The 21,248-nt window shown below is 45.0% G+C and overlaps 1 protein-coding gene across 1 annotated transcript in view; it reads right to left on the reverse strand.

Moving 5' to 3' along the window:
* Positions 1-910: 910 nt before the first annotated feature.
* The window catches only part of LOC137295279 (mucin-2-like), a 28,756-nt gene continuing 8,418 nt past the window's right edge, over positions 911-21,248 (reverse strand). Inside the window, exon 3 of the mRNA XM_067826594.1 lies at positions 911-7,652. Coding sequence (XP_067682695.1) covers positions 911-7,652 — 6,742 coding nt within the window. The remainder of the gene's footprint in view (positions 7,653-21,248) is intronic.

Consider the following 21,248-nt stretch of genomic DNA (forward strand, 5'->3'; position numbering starts at 1 on the left):
ACTAGACTAGAAAATGTTTTATGAACATTTGGACCCTTCCCTTCATAGTGGCCTGTATCACGTCAACAGATATGAACGCCGTCACAGGGAGCTGAGAGGCTGTCTTTGTGCTTGTGATGCCATATAGTAGCCTGTGACACTAAATGTCTTATATCTTTCGAAATTATCTTGAACCGAAGGACACACGTTTATGGTAGCGCGGTTACTGAGAGCACTCTGTTGCTTGGAGTTGTAAAAAGCTAACTGAGAACACGTCCGAAAAGGGACCTATGTGAACCCCAGCACAGTCACGACAGTCGGTTCTATCCTCTCCAGAACAGCTTTACTCTAGCCCGGCCGATAAAAAAAAGTACAAAGGAATAAATCCCAGCTCACACACAGAGCAACGCCAGTCGGCTGACGCACAATCATACATGTCATATTCTGCTCGTCAGTAACAGTATACAAGTCCATATGTTCAGCACCAGGACCTTACTGCCATGTCTTCAACAAGGAGACAAGGACAGATTTGTATTTTCCCTGTGATATAATCTAAGAGGCGCTCATGCATGGTAGTTTATGCAAACGAAAGTAAGAAAACATCTTCATATTTATCTTCTGAAAACAGCCCTGGTTACACGGTACGGCAAGTTGATAGTCTTATCGTCTCTACTGGCTTGCAGGACGTTGACAAAAACAACAGACATTCCAGTCTAACATCAGTTTATGAATACTATTGTAGTGGTGGTTTAAACTGTCTCTGAAAAACGTTACCTTTCAATCTGCAACGGTCAACTACATTAACTGTTGAACGAAAAGGTTACTTTGCACTGATGCACACGGATGACTTTCATCTCGTGCTCAGTACACTGTGGTGCACGGCACTCGTGAATGTGGTGGCACACTGTTTATGTGAATGTGGTGGTTTGGTTCACTGTGGTGGACAACGGGCATGAATGTGGCCCTTGGTACACTGTGGTGCATGGCAAGCGTGAATGTGGTCTTTGGACCACAGTGGCGCACTGTTGGTGTGAATATGGTCTTGTGGTGAACTGTGTTGGACAACGGGCGTGACTGTGATCTTTGGTTCACTGTGGTGGACATCTGGCGTAACTGTGGTCTTTGGTTCACTGCGGTGGGCAGCTGGAGTGACTGTGGTCTTTGGTTCACTGTGGTGGATAGCTGGGGTGACTGCAGTCTTTGGTTCACTGTGGACAGCTGGGGTGACTGTAGTCTTTGGTTCACTGTGGTGGACATCTGGCGTAACTGTGGTCTTTGGTTCACTGTGGTGGTTAGCTGGGGTGACTGTGATCTTTAGTTCACTGTGGTGGACATCTGGCGTAACTGTGGTCTTTGGTTCACTGTGGTGGATAGCTGGGGTGACTGTGGTCTTTGGTTCACTGCGATGGGCAGCTGGAGTGACTGTGGTCTTTGGTTCACTGCGGTGGACAGCTGGCGTAACTGTGATCTTTGGTTCACTGTGGTGGACATCTGGCGTAACTGTGATCTTTGGTTCACTGTGGTGGACAGCTGGGGTGACTGTAGTCTTTGGTTCACTGTGGTGGGCAGCTGGAGTGACTGTAGTCTTTGGTTCACTGTGGTGGACAGCTGGGGTGACTGCAGTCTTTGGTTCATTGTGCACAGCTGGGGTTACTGTAGTCTTTGGTTCACTGTGGTGGACAGCTGGGGTGACTGTAGTCTTTGGTTCAGTGTGGTGGGCAGCTGGAGTGACTGTGGTCTTTGGTTCACTGTGGTGGACAGCTGGCGTGACTGTAGTCTTTGGTTCACTGTGGACATCTGGCGTAACTGTGGTCTTTGGTTCACTGTGGTGGACATCTGGAGTGACTGCAGTCTTTGGTTCACTGTGGACATCTGGCGTAACTGTGGTCTTTTGTCCACTGCGGTGGATAGCTGGGGTGACTGTGATCTTTGGTTCACTGTGGTGGACATCTGGGGTGACTGTAGTCTTTGGTTCACTGTGGTGGGCAGCTGGAGTGACTGTGGTCTTTGGTTCTGTGGTGGACATCTGGCGTAACTGTGGTCTTTGGTTCACTGTGGTGGACAGCTGGAGTGACTGCAGTCTTTGGTTCACTGTGGTGGACAGCTGGGGTGACTGTAGTCTTTGGTTCCTGTGGACAGCTGGGGTGACTGTAGTCTTTGGTTCACTGTGGTGGGCAGCTGGAGTGACTGTGGTCTTTGGTTCACTGTGGTGGACAGCTGGAGTGACTGCAGTCTTTGGTTCACTGTGGACATCTGGGGTGACTGTGGTCTTTGGTTCACTGTGGTGGACATCTGGGGTGACTGTAGTCTTTGGTTCACTGTGGACATCTGGCGCAACTGTGGTCTTTGGTTCACTGTGGTGGACATCTGGAGTGACTGCAGTCTTTGGTTCACTGTGGACATCTGGCGTAACTGTGGTCTTTGGTTCACTGTGGTGGACAGCTGGAGTGACTGCAGTCTTTGGTTCACTGTGGACAGCTGGGGTGACTGTGGTCTTTGGTTCACTGTGGTGGATAGCTGGGGTGACTGTGATCTTTGGTTCACTGTGGTGGACATCTGGCGTGACTGTAGTCTTTGGTTCACTGTGGACATCTGGCGTAACTGTGGTCTTTGGTTCACTGTGGTGGACATCTGGAGTGACTGCAGTCTTTGGTTCACTGTGGACATCTGGCGTAACTGTGGTCTTTTGTCCACTGCGGTGGATAGCTGGGGTGACTGTGATCTTTGGTTCACTGTGGTGGACATCTGGGGTGACTGTAGTCTTTGGTTCACTGTGGTGGGCAGCTGGAGTGACTGTGGTCTTTGGTTCTGTGGTGGACATCTGGCGTAACTGTGGTCTTTGGTTCACTGTGGTGGACAGTTGGAGTGACTGCAGTCTTTGGTTCACTGTGGTGGACAGCTGGGGTGACTGTAGTCTTTGGTTCCTGTGGACAGCTGGGGTGACTGTAGTCTTTGGTTCACTGTGGTGGGCAGCTGGAGTGACTGTGGTCTTTGGTTCACTGTGGTGGACAGCTGGAGTGACTGCAGTCTTTGGTTCACTGTGGACATCTGGGGTGACTGTGGTCTTTGGTTCACTGTGGTGGACATCTGGGGTGACTGTAGTCTTTGGTTCACTGTGGACATCTGGCGTAACTGTGGTCTTTGGTTCACTGTGGTGGACATCTGGAGTGACTGCAGTCTTTGGTTCACTGTGGACATCTGGCGTAACTGTGGTCTTTTGTCCACTGCGGTGGATAGCTGGGGTGACTGTGATCTTTGGTTCACTGTGGTGGACATCTGGAGTGACTGTGGTCTTTGGTTCACTGTGGTGGACAGCTGGCGTGACTGTAGTCTTTGGTTCACTGTGGACATCTGGCGTAACTGTGGTCTTTGGTTCACTGCGGTGGACAGCTGGCGTAACTGTGATCTTTGGTTCACTGTGGTGGACATCTGGCGTAACTGTGATCTTTGGTTCACTGTGGTGGACAGCTGGGGTGACTGTAGTCTTTGGTTCACTGTGGTGGGCAGCTGGAGTGACTGTAGTCTTTGGTTCACTGTGGTGGACAGCTGGGGTGACTGCAGTCTTTGGTTCATTGTGCACAGCTGGGGTTACTGTAGTCTTTGGTTCACTGTGGTGGACAGCTGGGGTGACTGTAGTCTTTGGTTCAGTGTGGTGGGCAGCTGGAGTGACTGTGGTCTTTGGTTCACTGTGGTGGACAGCTGGCGTGACTGTAGTCTTTGGTTCACTGTGGACATCTGGCGTAACTGTGGTCTTTGGTTCACTGTGGTGGACATCTGGAGTGACTGCAGTCTTTGGTTCACTGTGGACATCTGGCGTAACTGTGGTCTTTTGTCCACTGCGGTGGATAGCTGGGGTGACTGTGATCTTTGGTTCACTGTGGTGGACATCTGGGGTGACTGTGGTCTTTGGTTCACTGTGGTGGGCAGCTGGAGTGACTGTGGTCTTTGGTTCTGTGGTGGACATCTGGCGTAACTGTGGTCTTTGGTTCACTGTGGTGGACAGCTGGAGTGACTGCAGTCTTTGGTTCACTGTGGTGGACAGCTGGGGTGACTGTAGTCTTTGGTTCCTGTGGACAGCTGGGGTGACTGTAGTCTTTGGTTCACTGTGGTGGGCAGCTGGAGTGACTGTGGTCTTTGGTTCACTGTGGTGGACAGCTGGAGTGACTGCAGTCTTTGGTTCACTGTGGACATCTGGGGTGACTGTGGTCTTTGGTTCACTGTGGTGGACATCTGGGGTGACTGTAGTCTTTGGTTCACTGTGGACATCTGGCGCAACTGTGGTCTTTGGTTCACTGTGGTGGACATCTGGAGTGACTGCAGTCTTTGGTTCACTGTGGACATCTGGCGTAACTGTGGTCTTTGGTTCACTGTGGTGGACAGCTGGAGTGACTGCAGTCTTTGGTTCACTGTGGACAGCTGGGGTGACTGTGGTCTTTGGTTCACTGTGGTGGATAGCTGGGGTGACTGTGATCTTTGGTTCACTGTGGTGGACATCTGGCGTGACTGTAGTCTTTGGTTCACTGTGGACATCTGGCGTAACTGTGGTCTTTGGTTCACTGTGGTGGACATCTGGAGTGACTGCAGTCTTTGGTTCACTGTGGACATCTGGCGTAACTGTGGTCTTTTGTCCACTGCGGTGGATAGCTGGGGTGACTGTGATCTTTGGTTCACTGTGGTGGACATCTGGGGTGACTGTAGTCTTTGGTTCACTGTGGTGGGCAGCTGGAGTGACTGTGGTCTTTGGTTCTGTGGTGGACATCTGGCGTAACTGTGGTCTTTGGTTCACTGTGGTGGACAGTTGGAGTGACTGCAGTCTTTGGTTCACTGTGGTGGACAGCTGGGGTGACTGTAGTCTTTGGTTCCTGTGGACAGCTGGGGTGACTGTAGTCTTTGGTTCACTGTGGTGGGCAGCTGGAGTGACTGTGGTCTTTGGTTCACTGTGGTGGACAGCTGGAGTGACTGCAGTCTTTGGTTCACTGTGGACATCTGGGGTGACTGTGGTCTTTGGTTCACTGTGGTGGACATCTGGGGTGACTGTAGTCTTTGGTTCACTGTGGACATCTGGCGTAACTGTGGTCTTTTGTCCACTGCGGTGGATAGCTGGGGTGACTGTGATCTTTGGTTCACTGTGGTGGACATCTGGAGTGACTGTGGTCTTTGGTTCACTGTGGTGGACAGCTGGCGTGACTGTAGTCTTTGGTTCACTGTGGACATCTGGCGTAACTGTGGTCTTTGGTTCACTGTGGTGGACATCTGGAGTGACTGCAGTCTTTGGTTCACTGTGGACATCTGGCGTAACTGTGGTCTTTTGTCCACTGCGGTGGATAGCTGGGGTGACTGTGATCTTTGGTTCACTGTGGTGGACATCTGGAGTGACTGTGGTCTTTGGTTCACTGTGGTGGACAGCTGGCGTGACTGTAGTCTTTGGTTCACTGTGGACATCTGGCGCAACTGTGGTCTTTGGTTCACTGTGGTGGACATCTGGAGTGACTGCAGTCTTTGGTTCACTGTGGACATCTGGCGTAACTGTGGTCTTTGGTTCACTGTGGTGGACAGCTGGAGTGACTGCAGTCTTTGGTTCACTGTGGACAGCTGGGGTGACTGTGGTCTTTGGTTCACTGTGGTGGATAGCTGGGGTGACTGTGATCTTTGGTTCACTGTGGTGGACATCTGGCGTGACTGTAGTCTTTGGTTCACTGTGGACATCTGGCGTAACTGTGGTCTTTGGTTCACTGTGGTGGACATCTGGAGTGACTGCAGTCTTTGGTTCACTGTGGACATCTGGCGTAACTGTGGTCTTTTGTCCACTGCGGTGGATAGCTGGGGTGACTGTGATCTTTGGTTCACTGTGGTGGACATCTGGGGTGACTGTAGTCTTTGGTTCACTGTGGTGGGCAGCTGGAGTGACTGTGGTCTTTGGTTCTGTGGTGGACATCTGGCGTAACTGTGGTCTTTGGTTCACTGTGGTGGACAGTTGGAGTGACTGCAGTCTTTGGTTCACTGTGGTGGACAGCTGGGGTGACTGTAGTCTTTGGTTCCTGTGGACAGCTGGGGTGACTGTAGTCTTTGGTTCACTGTGGTGGGCAGCTGGAGTGACTGTGGTCTTTGGTTCACTGTGGTGGACAGCTGGAGTGACTGCAGTCTTTGGTTCACTGTGGACATCTGGGGTGACTGTGGTCTTTGGTTCACTGTGGTGGACATCTGGGGTGACTGTAGTCTTTGGTTCACTGTGGACATCTGGCGTAACTGTGGTCTTTGGTTCACTGTGGTGGACATCTGGAGTGACTGCAGTCTTTGGTTCACTGTGGACATCTGGCGTAACTGTGGTCTTTTGTCCACTGCGGTGGATAGCTGGGGTGACTGTGATCTTTGGTTCACTGTGGTGGACATCTGGAGTGACTGTGGTCTTTGGTTCACTGTGGTGGACAGCTGGCGTGACTGTAGTCTTTGGTTCACTGTGGACATCTGGCGTAACTGTGGTCTTTGGTTCACTGTGGTGGACAGCTGGAGTGACTGCAGTCTTTGGTTCACTGTGGACAGCTGGGGTGACTGTGGTCTTTGGTTCACTGTGGTGGATAGCTGGGGTGACTGTGATCTTTGGTTCACTGTGGTGGACATCTGGGGTGACTGTAGTCTTTGGTTCACTGTGGACATCTGGCGTAACTGTGGTCTTTGGTTCACTGTGGTGGACATCTGGAGTGACTGCAGTCTTTGGTTCACTGTGGACATCTGGCGTAACTGTGGTCTTTTGTCCACTGCGGTGGATAGCTGGGGTGACTGTGATCTTTGGTTCACTGTGGTGGACATCTGGGGTGACTGTAGTCTTTGGTTCACTGTGGTGGGCAGCTTGAGTGACTGTGGTCTTTGGTTCTGTGGTGGACATCTGGCGTAACTGTGGTCTTTGGTTCACTGTGGTGGACAGTTGGAGTGACTGCAGTCTTTGGTTCACTGTGGTGGACATCTGGGGTGAGTGTAGTCTTTGGTTCCTGTGGACAGCTGGGGTGACTGTAGTCTTTGGTTCACTTTGGTGGACATCTGGAGTGACTGCAGTCTTTGGTTCACTGTGGTGGGCAGCTGGAGTGACTGTGGTCTTTGGTTCACTGTGGTGGACATCTGGAGTGACTGCAGTCTTTGGTTCACAGTGGACATCTGGCGTAACTGTGGTCTTTGGTTCACTGTGGTGGACAGCTGGAGTGACTGCAGTCTTTGGTTCACTGTGGACATCTGGCGTAACTGTGTTCTTTGGTTCACTGTGGTGGACAGCTGGGGTGACTGCAGTCTTTGGTTCACTGTGGTGGGCAGCTGGAGTGACTGTGGTCTTTGGTTCACTGTGGTGGACAGCTGGAGTGACTGTGGTCTTTGGTTCACTGTGGTGGGCAGCTGGAGTGACTGCAGTCTTTGGTTCACTGTGGTGGACATCTGGAGTGACTGCAGTCTTTGGTTCACTGTGGACAGCTGGGGTGACTGTAGTCTTTGGTTCACTGTGGTGGGCAGCTGGAGTGACTGTGGTCTTTGGTTCACTGTGGTGGACATCTGGAGTGACTGCAGTCTTTGGTTCACTGTGGTGGACAGCTGGAGTGACTGCAGTCTTTGGTTCACTGTGGACAGCTGGGGTGACTGTAGTCTTTGGTTCACTGTGGTGGACAGCTGGGCTGACTGTAGTCTTTGGTTCACTATAACGTGAGCGTGAGTCTCGTTGCAGATTCAGCGTATCGAACAAGTGAGGTTAGGTTCACTGCAGCGAGAAACTGACATGTACGTCGTTCATTATTTGCTGTGGAACTTGAATGATGTGCTTGGTTCATTAATACGCATACATGATGTGCTTGGTTTATTATGGAGTGCGAATGTAGTTTTGGTTTTGGTTTTTGACGTGCGTTAATGCTGTGCTTGGATCACTGTGAGTCTTGAATTTAGTGCTTAGTTTATTTTGGCGTTTGAATATATTTCCTTGGTTCATTGTGGTTTAAGACAGGAGTTATTGTTGCGTTAACATCGCCGTTTGTTCGGTAAAGAAGACCAGCATGCAGTGGTGAGGGTGTTGCAGTGACAGTTCATGTGACATCTCTGCCAAGTGTTGTGGGTGTTATTATGGGTGTCCCAGTGACCAGATGTTGTCCTGTCCATGTCCTTTTCCCCGGACTTTTCCATCTTGAACCCCCACACTTACCCTGTTACAACTGAAGCAATGTGTCGTGGGCACATTAGGTCTGATTGTCCATTAGATCGATTTTAAACAGTGCCGTGGCCATTCTCTTACCGCTGTCGACCTTGCATTGATAAGCTGGGTATCTACCTCTGTTGTACAAAACAACCTTCGTGCTAAGACTACCTTAAGTCTGTGTCAAGGTATGGGAATAGTTAGAGTGAACCTAACGCTAAGATCGCTTTCTACAGCGGCACCCTGGTGTAATGAAAAATGGCGGATTCCACTGGCGTTTTAGGCGTTATTTATCATTATTCTCTTTCTCAGCAATTTGAGTGTTGCAAAGATGATGACTAGCTATTTATTTACATATGGCACGACAACTGTACATTTTGTCTTCTAAATCCCATAACATGATACAGTGGGAAACGATAATGTTATATGAGTGCAACTGGTTCACAGTACCATAGAACAACATAATGTCAAATAGGGAGTCCTGTGTAATGTATGGAATTCCGCTGTACACTTCCATGACGGTTCACAACTATATATCGTGAACCACAACTGACAACTGTGGCCATAACTTTAACCGCGTCGTTATCACATGTGGGGCAGGGTGGTACAAACATCATTCACCCGAATTATACTCCTCGAGACTCTTTTTAGACACGAGTGGTTTTTTCTCTATATTGCACCATACAAAGGGGACTGGTACAATGTATGTTCTGGGCGTCACATAGAAAGACGTCACCATTAGACATCAAAATGATTTACTGTCAACTCATTACTTTCTACACTGATAATCTTTTGTACACGATGTTAGAGGGATTTATACTCGTTTTGTTGCAGTCTCATTGGCTGTTCAGGAAAAATATCTCTTCAGTAGACACCAGGGTCGTCTTAAGAGAATAAGAGGGTGCTGATAGTGATATTGTGAGTATGCTGTAGCAGATATAAACATTGCTAGATGGGTATGCTGTAGCAGATATAAACACTGCTAGACGGGTATGTTGTAGCAGATATAAACATTGTTAGATGGGTATTCTGTAGCAGATATAAACATTGTTAGATGGGTATGCTGTAGCAGATATAAACACTGCTAAACGGGTATGCTTTAGCAGATATAAACATTGTTAAATGGATATTCTGTAGCAGATATAAACATTGTTAGATGGGTATGCTGTAGCAGATATAAACAGTGTTAGATGGGTATGCTGTAGCAGATATAAACATTGTTAGATGGGTATGCTGTAGCAGATATAAACACTGCTAGACGGGTATGCTTTAGCAGATATAAACATTGTTAAATGGATATTCTGTAGCAGATATAAACATTGTTAGATGGGTATGCTGTAGCAGATATAAACAGTGTTAGATGGGTATGCTGTAGCAGATATAAACACTGCTAGACGGGTATGCTGTAGCAGATATAAACATTGTTAAATGGATATTCTGTAGCAGATATAAACATTGTTAGATGGGTATGCTGTAGCAGATATAAACAGTGTTAGATGGGTATGCTGTAGCAGATATAAACACTGCTAGACGGGTATGCTTTAGCAGATATAAACATTGTTAAATGGATATTCTGTAGCAGATATAAACATTGTTAGATGGGTATGCTGTAGCAGATATAAACAGGGTGAGACGGGTATGTTGTAGCAGATATAAACACTGCTAGACGGGTATGCTTTAGCAGATATAAACATTGCTAGATGGGTATTCTGTAGCAGATATAAACATTGTTAGATGGGTATGCTGTAGCAGATATAAACACTGCTAGACGGGTATGCTTTAGCAGATATAAACATTGTTAAATGGATATTCTGTAGCAGATATAAACATTGTTAGATGGGGATTCTGTAGCAGATATAGACAGTGTTAGACGGGTATGGTGTAGCAGATATAAACATTGTTAGATGGGTATGTTGTAGCAGATATAAACATTGTTAGATGCGTATGCTGTAGCGGATATAAACATTGCTAGACGGGTATGCTGTAGCAGATATAAACAGGGTTAGACGGGTATTCTGTAGCAGATATAAACATTGCTAGACGGATATGCTGTGGCAGATATAAACATTGTTAAATGGATATTCTGTAGCAGATATAAACATTGTTAGATGGGTATTCTGTAGCAGATATAAACATTGTTAGATGGGTATGCTGTGGCAGATATAAACATTGTTAGACTGAATCCTACTGAAAGTATCACCCTCAGATAGGTACATAGTGTCATACATATTAAGACGTGTTTTTGTTATTGCACATGCCGTCGTTTTCACACACCAGTCCAGACAGCAAATCACATACACACTGACGCTATTTCGTAGCTTAACTGTTCTTCATGCCAGAGTGTAGGAATGAATTGCAGCCTTTTTGCTCTACAATATCACAGGGGCCCAGTGATGTGTTGCCCTGCGAATGTGTCCTGCAGTCGCGTATCGATGGACTCACTTTGAGTGAGCTCCTGTGATCAATCCAAGGTCAGTCGACACAATTCTGGTGTTCGTGATTTTCCTCAAAGCAAATACAGTGGAAGCCCTGTAGACATCAACTATATATGTTACTTTGTAGATTATCTTCAAATATCATTACGCGCATGATCCCACTAACTCACTGCTTTATCACATGATCCCTCGACAAGTCACATTGTCAGCCTTTCCGCTAAGTATTAGAGTCAGTTTCCAGATGGTCAAAAGGTCTTTGTGACGGAGATTGTGGAGCACACACGACGGACATAGCATAACTGACTGAGTTTGCAGCAAGCTGAGTGATGAGAAATGTCCGACAGGTGCACGGGAATGACGCGTGCCGAGGGTTCCGGTGACGCTTAGTAACCGTGAGATATGCCGAGACTACACAAGACATCATCACAACCCTTTGAATCCTCCCTCAGAAATGTACATCAATTCCCACTCTCATTTCTACTGTCAACAAAGTTATCTCCACCCATTGTTCTTGTGTCGACCATTATTAGATGTTATAGACGAGTGCATAGAAGATGTGCATAGACGAGTTCCGGGTAAGGATGTAGGATCCTACCAACTCATGCTTAGCCTCAGAGGCAACTGAAGGGATCGGGTCATGAGACTCGGAGCCTTGACTGCCTGCATACCATATTGTCCACTGTAGCACGGATCCATGTTATTCATCAAATAAAAGAGCAAGACGAAAATGAAATCATAACAATGCAAAAGTTCTCTTACTTTGGATTACAGAATAACCTTTTATTGTTTTATAGTGTTTTATAAATATGAAAGATGTCTGTCATTACGTGGAAAGTGAAGATTGGACACGGTTCTTCGACGACACACATCGTACTTACATAAACGTCTGTGCTTTGTTAAATGACCGACATTAGGCTGCATGAGCTGTCAAAATATGCGTGAATGGATGACAGTCAACGATTCAAATACCGTAAGTTTTTGAAGACAATACAAGTAGGTCAAGTCATTTCTGCAATTGTGACTTTACGTAAGTGAACGTTGTGAACGGTGATATAAACTGATATAGGGGCTTCCAGTATTTTCTCAAGCCGGACTACAGCTCTTCACGTGTCAAACAGAACATACACGTGCCGCAAATATATCAACATCAAACAGAAAAATATTACGCAGAAATAAACTTTGATCGTAAAAGTAGACGAGGTTACATTTCCGATAGAGTATGCGCAACGTCGAAATCATATTAGTGCCGCCTCATTCCACTCTTTTATTGCTGTTATCATCCCGGGGAAGGAGGGTTAGGTTTGTATATGTGTGGAGGGCGGGGTGGAGGTGGAGCTGTGATAGTTGGGGGTAAGGCGGTTCAGAGGAGGGGTTCACATTTATGTATATTTCTATTTGTCCACATCTAGATATGCAGTTTGACGCACCCTCTACTATGTGTGGATATCTTTGTCTTTGTCTAGATGTACAGTTAGGTGTACGCTGTACTCTGTGTGGATATGTTAGTACATCCGTTTGTCCATGTCTACATATATAGTTAGGTGTACGCTGTACTCTGTGTGGATATGTTAGTACATCCGTTTGTCCATGTCTACATATATAGTTAGGTGTACGCTGTACTCTGTGTGGATATGTTAGTACATCCGTTTGTCCATGTCTACATATATAGTTAGGTGTACGCTGTACTCTGTGTGGATATGTTAGTACATCCGTTTGTCCATGTCTACATATATAGTTAGGTGTACGCTGTACTCTGTGTGGATATGTTACTACATCCGTTTGTCCATGTCTACATATATAGTTAGGTGTACGCTGTACTCTGTGTGGATATGTTAGTACATCCGTTTGTCCATGTCTACATATATAGTTAGGTGCACGCTGTACTCTGTGTGGATATGTTAGTACATCCGTTTGTCCATGTCTACATATATAGTTAGGTGCACGCTGTACTCTGTGTGGATATGTTAGTACATCCGTTTGTCCATGTCTACATATATAGTTAGGTGTACGCTGTACTCTGTGTGGATATGTTAGTACATCCGTTTGTCCATGTCTACATATATAGTTAGGTGTACGCTGTACTCTGTGAGGATATGTTAGTACATCCGTTTGTCCATGTCTACATATATAGTTAGGTGCACGCTCTACTCTGTGAGGATATGTTAGTACATCCGTTTGTCCATGTCTACATATATAGTTAGGTGCACGATCTACTCTGTGTGGATCTGTCAGTATCTGTTTATTCATGTGCAGATATGCAGTTTGGCATACGCTCTACTCTGTACAAATTTAACACACTGTAAGTGCTATCCAAATAGCAGTTTAGTGAGAGATATCCTGCTGCCTTCAAAGACTAAAAAGACTGTTCTCTCTTGCGGGGAGTGACAGTTTGTCAAAGCAAGACTGCTATTTATTATTCCACCAACTCTCTGATTATGATCCAACCTCACAGAGACGGGCACTGTACTGTGACTATGAAGTAGATCTGACATAGAATGAAGTTCCCGGGACAAATATGTTGCTGCTTGAGTGAACATGAGTGGGTGAGTTTCGATTTACGTCGCAATATTCCAGCTATATGGCGGCATGTTTGTAGATGATCGACTCTGAGTCAGGCAATCCAGTGATCAACACCATGAGCATCGATCTGCGCGATTGGGAAGCGATGACATGTGTGAACCAAGTCAACGAGCTTGACCACCCGATCCCTCTTAAGATGAGCATGGGTTACTGATAATACATTCTTACCCGGACCTGAGTTAATTGAACAAGAATATGTGAACAAGAATAGAGCCACATGACTGAAATGTTAGTGAATGTTCGCAGCATTAGTGTATGGCATATTAAGATGGCAGTACAGGTAGCTGATACAAACAGATTCTGTTTCTTGAAAACTACTCGATTCTGATTGGTTAATTCGACTTTAAAGCCATACGCACCACCCCTGAGTGAAACAGCCGATATGACGACCACGTCACTGCAACAGCTTATGACTGCACATGTACTATTTCCCAGTTATGATCATCAGACATTCAAGAAAAAAATATGTACAATTATACCTAACTGCCTCTACAACATTCAAAGCAAAATGTGGCTTTAAGAGACGCGGTCGGATTATCTCTTGGCCCACCGTTAGAGTAAATTGTTCAGAAATTGCATTGATTTATTAACACCCATGTTCATCTGGTTGACTCTGGCCTTTTTCTGTGCCGGACACACATTGCAGTTTACATCTAGCATAAAAAACATATGAATGTTTTGCGAAGAATGAAGTCGAAAGAATATGAAATTTGAATAAATCAAGTGGACCCTGAAAACCCTGTAAAGAACACTTTCGAGAATATCCAGTCTCATCTATACAACTCGTCTTGACAATCTTAGACATGCACGTGTTGAAATGTACAACACATATTTTTCAATCTTCGGAAACGATTTTCATTGTGAAATTGCAAAACGCCAATTTCTGAATATGGGTGTTAAATTGTGATTCTTTTACTGACTGTCTTTGCGATCTGCGTTTGTAACAGGTACCGCCATTTCCTCAGTGCAACAATGAGGAAATTATACTATCTACTTTGTTGACATCGTAAGGTTCATGCTGAAAACAGCTCCAGAGTCATGATACCAAGACTTGCCAGGAGTGCGTCACTGCCATGTGCTGTTCCTCCAAATAACCACTGTTACAAAGAAGTGATTTCCCTCTTACATCACATGCACGGGGTACACGTGGGTTTTCCTCAAATACTTTTTACTTGCATAAGACGAATATGACTGATATCAGATCCTTGTAAATGTCTTTAAACCTGCTGGTGGGAACTGTTTTTTTCAAAATAGAAAACGAAACTGCCATATTTCTTTCCATGGGTTCTGTTAATCCATATACCATAAACTGCACACCAAATTTCATAATGGCGCACTCAGATTTGCTCAGTACAGATTTTTAAAACCAAAAAACGTCACCGATATTTCCTCAGCACCGCCATCTGATGATGGTGACCGTCGCCTGGCATTGAAAGTCAGTCGACGTTTTTTTCCTGTCTCATGTTGTACTTCCAACCGTCTACTTCACCTCTGATATATACGGAGTGGAGGCTTCCCTTTGGACATATAGAAGAGTTAAATCATGCAAGAATATTTTTCTTAAGTCCTGTTCTAATCTGATAAAGCATTGAAATAAATTCCGGTATTGGCTGGAGTGAAGAATCCCTTTAAGCAGACACGCTTCACTGCTACTGATGACACGTCGATATGGCTGAAGGCATTAAAAGTGTTTCTCATATATATTCTCTTCAAAAAATGAAATGCATAGGTGATTTTGAGAATATTGGAATCATATAGATTCGGCGAAAACAATATAAATATACAATTTCTTTCCTAAACGTCATCTTTCAGTGACTGTAAACAGCTTCAGCGCTAAAATGCCTTAAGATAACGTTTCCTCTCTTTCCAGAAGCGTTTGAAGAAACATTCGCCAAAACGTAATCAAGAAAATACACAAAGCAAAATGCATGTTCAAGTAAGCGGAAGAGCATAGGGTATCGATCGCTATAAAAAGGCAAACGTTGTGTTTAATCTTGTTATTTGCTTTTGCTGGAAAGGACGCCACGATCATCATGCCATGACTGAATGCTGCTAATCGAAAAATCGCCATAGGACGCCTGGAAGTTGGGGAGTCACTGTCTGCAGTTATCCGACATTTGAACGTTCACCAGAGCACCAGAGCACCTTTTCCTGCAGATCTATTCCGCCTTGGATCGTCTGGGAAGCTGTGGTCCACCTGACTAACTACCCAAACACCGGACCGCTCCATCCAAACTGCTCACTTGTGTCATCGTCTTGCCACAGCCTTGGAGATTGAAAAACATCCCTGGTTTGAGAAGGATTTCTGACCAAACTGTCAGGAATCGGATACGTGATGTGGGGATTCGAACAAAAAGCTTAGTTGTCGGGACTGTTCTCAGGCAAGTCTGGTTCAGTGACAAATCACAATTTTGCCACTAATTGGATTCGACAGGTCGAGATTCGGTGGTGATAGTCTACGCCAGGACAGCCATCGTCCAAATATTTCTAAAAACCAAACACTATGTAGCCACGCCATATGAGACTTATTTCTTATTATTTAATCTGCATTCTTACTCTTTATCACTACCGCAGCATACATTGCCCTATCAGCCACCCTGTTCCTCTTGGTTTCCTCCATTAATAACTGCTTATGACCTTATCGGCCTTTATTGGTCGCCTATCTATATTGTCTGTCATCAACTGTACATATGAACGCGTTGACAGTGTTATGGCGTGGGGTGTGCTATCCAACACACATATAGTTGAGTGAGTCTTGAGTCTTTCAAGGCAATTTCACAGCAAATCGGTACAACGAAGTCCTTGCACGTCACATACCAACAGAGGGAATTGTTCCAGCATGACAACGCTACATCACAGACAGCACCTGTCACGGCCCGCAACCGTGTCAATTCTTACGTCAGTGTCTTGCCAACGCCTTAAGCAAGCACTAGTTACATGGATAACTAGCATCAAAACTAGCAGCCATCATATTGCAGAAGAGTGGAGAAGAAGAGCGACCGTCGAGACGGTGCCAAGGAGTAAATTGCTGTCATTGGTGGTCATACAAATTAAGTAGTGACTTTGACGCCATCTTGTTGACTCAACAATAACAACAACAACGGCTGCAGTTGTGTTGGTGAACCTTTTGTCTACAGACGTCTGAAGTTTCACCTTTTGCTATCGAAATTATACGAAATAATTCGTCTTAAACTAACACAAGAAATAAATTATGTCAAAACCTTGACCTTGATTGGCACTGTGGCAACTTCGAGATCCTTGGCATTAAAAATAAATCCAAATTTGCACGACCTTTGGCTGATAAACGCAAACAGCGAATGGAAACATTGATCGCTAACACCAATTGGAAAAGTAACTGTGATTACATGTAATACTTCAGCCCTCTCTACCTTATTGCATAGTTTCTCTTCTCTGCCGAATCCCCCTCAACTTATTAATAACCAAAATTGTACCTTTTTCGGGTTTGTAAAGGAACGGGAAACCAGGTAAGGTAAAGAGAACATGTAGGGGAGGGAGGGAATATGAAGAAGGTGGTGTCAGAATGACTGACATTAATGGCTTTATTCAAGCCCTGAAGTTATCACATTTAAGAAGATGCATTCAAAGTCATAATTTCAAGCACCCAAGTTACTTTCTTGCCGATGAAATATTCACACTGGGTGCCAGTGTTGATACTTCTATTCACTGAAGGACCCCATATTGACAAAGTGCTTTGAAGGCTTGGGCAAAATATATAAAAATGGGAAAAAGAACTTTCTCTTAATATCAATGTCATTGATATTTTGTCCCAGCCATTCTGGCTCAACCATCATTCGAAACATAAACTCTTTCTGATTAAGCAATGACATACTAAAGGAATTTATTTTGTAAAAAACATATGTAGCAATAGCGGTTTAATGACTTAATGAAATGAAGAATGTTTTTGATATTAACGGCACGTTTTTAGATTGTCATAAGTTACTTTGCTGCATTACTCCTAGTTAGATAAATTGTATTAATGACCAAACATGTGTCAAGAATTCAGATGTGGTGATTAGTAATAAAATAACAGACATTCTCAAACCTGGTAAGGGTTCTAGACATTTCTGCGATATCATTATTGTTTGTGACGAGTTTCCTCTTGTGTGTAACAAACAGGTTCAAAAATTCAATGTGGTTCTTCCCCCAAAGAGATATATTTCTTCAGTATAGAGATTCAGTTTATTCGGTATAAAGGCCAACGGCTCATGTACAGCATAATACAAAAAATATCATCATAATGACAGATGGGAATTCCTGAGTAAAAGAGCTTCCTTAATATATCTTGCATGTTAAAAGAGTTTTAAACTTGAACATCGTCGGTGGGTTACAGTAATATCTTGGTATGTATTTTGATCTGAGATGGTCATACAATGAACATTTTAGAAGGAGGTGGTATTCATCTTCTATACAACCTAGCGCACAAGATGTACATAATCTATTACAGCGGACGATGCCGCACCGTCTACCAATATTGACCATTAAAGGGAGCTCACATATACGTAATAGACATAAAAGCCTTCTGTATTCTCTTTCTGGGATAGCATACAAATACTATTCAAGTGACAATAGAGATTTAGTATAGGCATTGCACCAAGGATGTAAAACTATTAGAATTCCAGTTTAAATTCTCACATCGCATAATCTACACATAATCTACACCGAAAGGGAGCTAAAGCAGATGAAACCAGTGAATGAGGATATTTCTCAGTCAAACAAACAAACAAACACACACACACACACACACACACAGAGAGAGAGAGAGAGAGAGAGAGAGACAATAAATTCTTCTGAAAATGGTTTATGCGGTTTTTCTACAAGATGAAGTTGAAACACCATTACTTGGATTATCAGTACAAAGTTTCAGCTACATCCGTCTTCACGTAAGATGTGGTGAAAGCCCTGGGCCGGACGGAGGACATAGGCATTGCCATGACAGTCCACGTGAACCTGTGTTCAGGTGGCCTTAAACAATATAGAGTAGACCATGCGTGAAAAGTACACACATTTTCCAACAAGTGATACTGGTGATAACAAGAAACTGATGCATTGAGACTCTAATAGGAGGGCATATAATGACATATAAACACACAGACAGCAGTGGCGTGGCAAGATCACTCTCAATCTTCAACACTCAGTCTGTACAAACACACCAGTTTGACATCAGCCCTTTGTATAATTACAATTTACTGATGCGAACAATAGTGTATTTGCTATGGTAGTCAGCATTAATCGATGTAGCTACATCTCTTGATGAATGGAAAACATGCTGTTTGCAATGTCTGTGTTGCTAGTGCTTTGGTCTTAATAACCCGTATCCCACAATATTTGAACGAAATGATCATGAATTCATTTACTGTCACGAGACCATACCAGTGAAATCAAGTGTCACTTGACGATATAGAACAGCACGACCGGTGGCCAAGAGACTATAGACGTAGGGGTACTTGCCACTGGTGGACTTGAGACAATACTTGGGGACTTGTCACTGGTGGTCATGAGACTATGCTTGTGGGGCTCTGTTACTGCTGGCCGTGAGACTGCACATGTGGGTCTCTGTTACTGATGGTCGTGAGACTGTACATGTGGGGCTCTGTTACTGGTGGTCATGAGACGGTACTTGTGAGGTTCTGTTACTGGTGGTCATATAGACGGTACATGTGGGGCGCTTGTCACTGGTAGTCATTAGACGGTATTTGTGGGGCTCTGTTACTGGTGTTGTGAGACGGTATTTGTGGGGCTCTGTTACTGGTGGTCATGAGACTGTACTTGTGAGGTTCTGTTACTGGTGGTCATGAGACTGTACTTGTGAGGTTCTGTCACTGGTGGTCATGAGACTGTACGTGTGAGGCTCTGTTACCGATGGTCGTGAGACTGTGCTTGTTGGGCCCTGTTACTGGTAGTCATTAGACGGCATTTGTTGGTCTCTGTTGCTGGTAGATATGAGACTACGCTTCTGGGGCTCTGGTACTGGTGGTCAAATAGACGGTACATGTGGGGTTCTGTCACTGGTAATCATTAGACGGTATTTGTGGGGCTCTGTTACTGGTGTTGTGAGACTGTACTTGTGGGGCTCTGTTACTGGTGGTCATGAGACTGTACTTGTGAGGTTCTGTCACTGGTGGTCACGAAACTGTGCTTGTGGGATTCTGTTACTGGTGGCCATGAGACTATGCTTGTTGGGCCCTGTTACTGGTGGTCATTAGACGGCATTTGTGGGTCTCTGTTGCTGGTAGATATGAGACTACGCTTTCGGGGCTCTGTTGCTGATGGTCGTGAGACGGTATTTGTGGGGCTCTGGTACTGGTGGTCAAATAGACGGTACATGTGGGGTTCTGTCACTGGTAGTCATTAGACGGTATTTGTGGGGCTCTGTTACTGGTGTTGTGAGATGTACTTGTGGGTCTCTGTTACTGGTGGTCATGTGACTGTACTTGTGGGACTCTGTTACCGGTGGTCGTGAGACTGTATTTGTGGGTCTCTGTCACTGGTGGACTTTAGACTGTGTTTGTGGGGCGCTTGTCACGCGTGATCATTAATTAGTTGACATTCGTATATAGTATGACATAAGATGGTTATGTTCAGTAGAACAATGAAATACTGTATCGCTGTCTCTAACAAGAGTTTTACTGTGCTTTTTGTTTTTGTTCACCCACATCGTGAAGATGTATTCCGCATATTATTTGTGCTTAGAAGAATGTCGATCAACTGTCAAGTGTGTAGAGCCGGGACGGTCTCCAGTACTTCAAGCCGCTACGTGCTGGGCGTCATAGTCAGCCAGTCCATGTGTAGTACCACACTTGCCCTTTAGCGGGGAACTTGCGTTACTTGTGACCCCCGTCCTATGATCACAGACAGCCAGAGTGGGGGTCCCGTGCGTCCTTCGCCATCTTGTCCCCACCCGTCACCTCACCAGATATGTGTGCTTGTCGCTGTCACCAGCAAGGGTCGTTAAAAGCAAGTCAAGAAAGCAGTGAGCTCGTCAAATCCCAGGAAATCCCTTTGCCGCGATTATGATGCCACGCTCGGCGTAGGCAGCCGGGTAGACGAGGGGTGGTGTGGAATGTTGGCCATGTCGCTGGTTATAGTCCTGACAGGTGGGGAAGGCGGAGATGGGAAGTAACCATAACAGCCAGTGCTCCAGAGGCAGACAGGAACAAGCAAGATGGCGGTCGTTTGTGGACAGTGTTGACCCGAGTCACTGGGACAGGAATGTGGCCTCGAATGATTAATGTGATTACGAAACCATTACCGACAAGTATTTTGCATGCTTAAAGATCGATCTTTTTGATGGTCCCCATGCATTTGTTGAGAAACACGAGTGGCTGGTCCGACATAAGATATGTGCCCGTCAGGTTCCAGTGTGATATCATTCACATAATGCTGATGCTTTTCTCTCTTGCACTACCTGCCTCAGTATTCACTGTGTGCAACACGAGGCCGCCGGCGGTATTGACATGCACAGAATTCATGACTGGGACGGAGACATTTGGTTTGCTGTGTAAGAAGGCAATAACGTATTTAGAAACTATACAATGACATTCAGTTCAAAATGTACAAAAAACATCTTCATCAAGATGTCATTGGTAAGACAGAGAAATACATTTCAGGTTGAGGGTGTGAGGACGAAACAGTTTCATGAACGTTTTGTCCAAATTTATCTTTCCTTCGCTTGTTAAACGTGACCACAACAACTAAAGGGTTCACGTTGATTATTTACTGTTTGGATGTATCAGAAGGGCGAAGAGAATATTTGCATTCACTGGTTAAAACAATATATAGAAATATAGCTGCACTTTTGATTCTTATACATAAAGTATCGCAAAAGATATACACTTATTTTCTTTGAACAATTTTTACAATATATAAGCTGGTGAAGCTTGAATAGATAAAACAAACCACTGACTACATCACTTTTGAAGACATATAGCAAACTAATTACATTAAACTACAACTTTGGCCATCTTTTCTGCGTGGCAACAACATAGCATAACATGTATAAATACGATTATGTTTGGTATTTCTAATTTTACTTCCAAGCCACATTTAAAACCGAAACACCGATTGTAAACCGC

The sequence above is a fragment of the Haliotis asinina genome, chromosome 8, assembly GCF_037392515.1.
Source record: "Haliotis asinina isolate JCU_RB_2024 chromosome 8, JCU_Hal_asi_v2, whole genome shotgun sequence".
NCBI lineage: Eukaryota > Metazoa > Mollusca > Gastropoda > Lepetellida > Haliotidae > Haliotis > Haliotis asinina.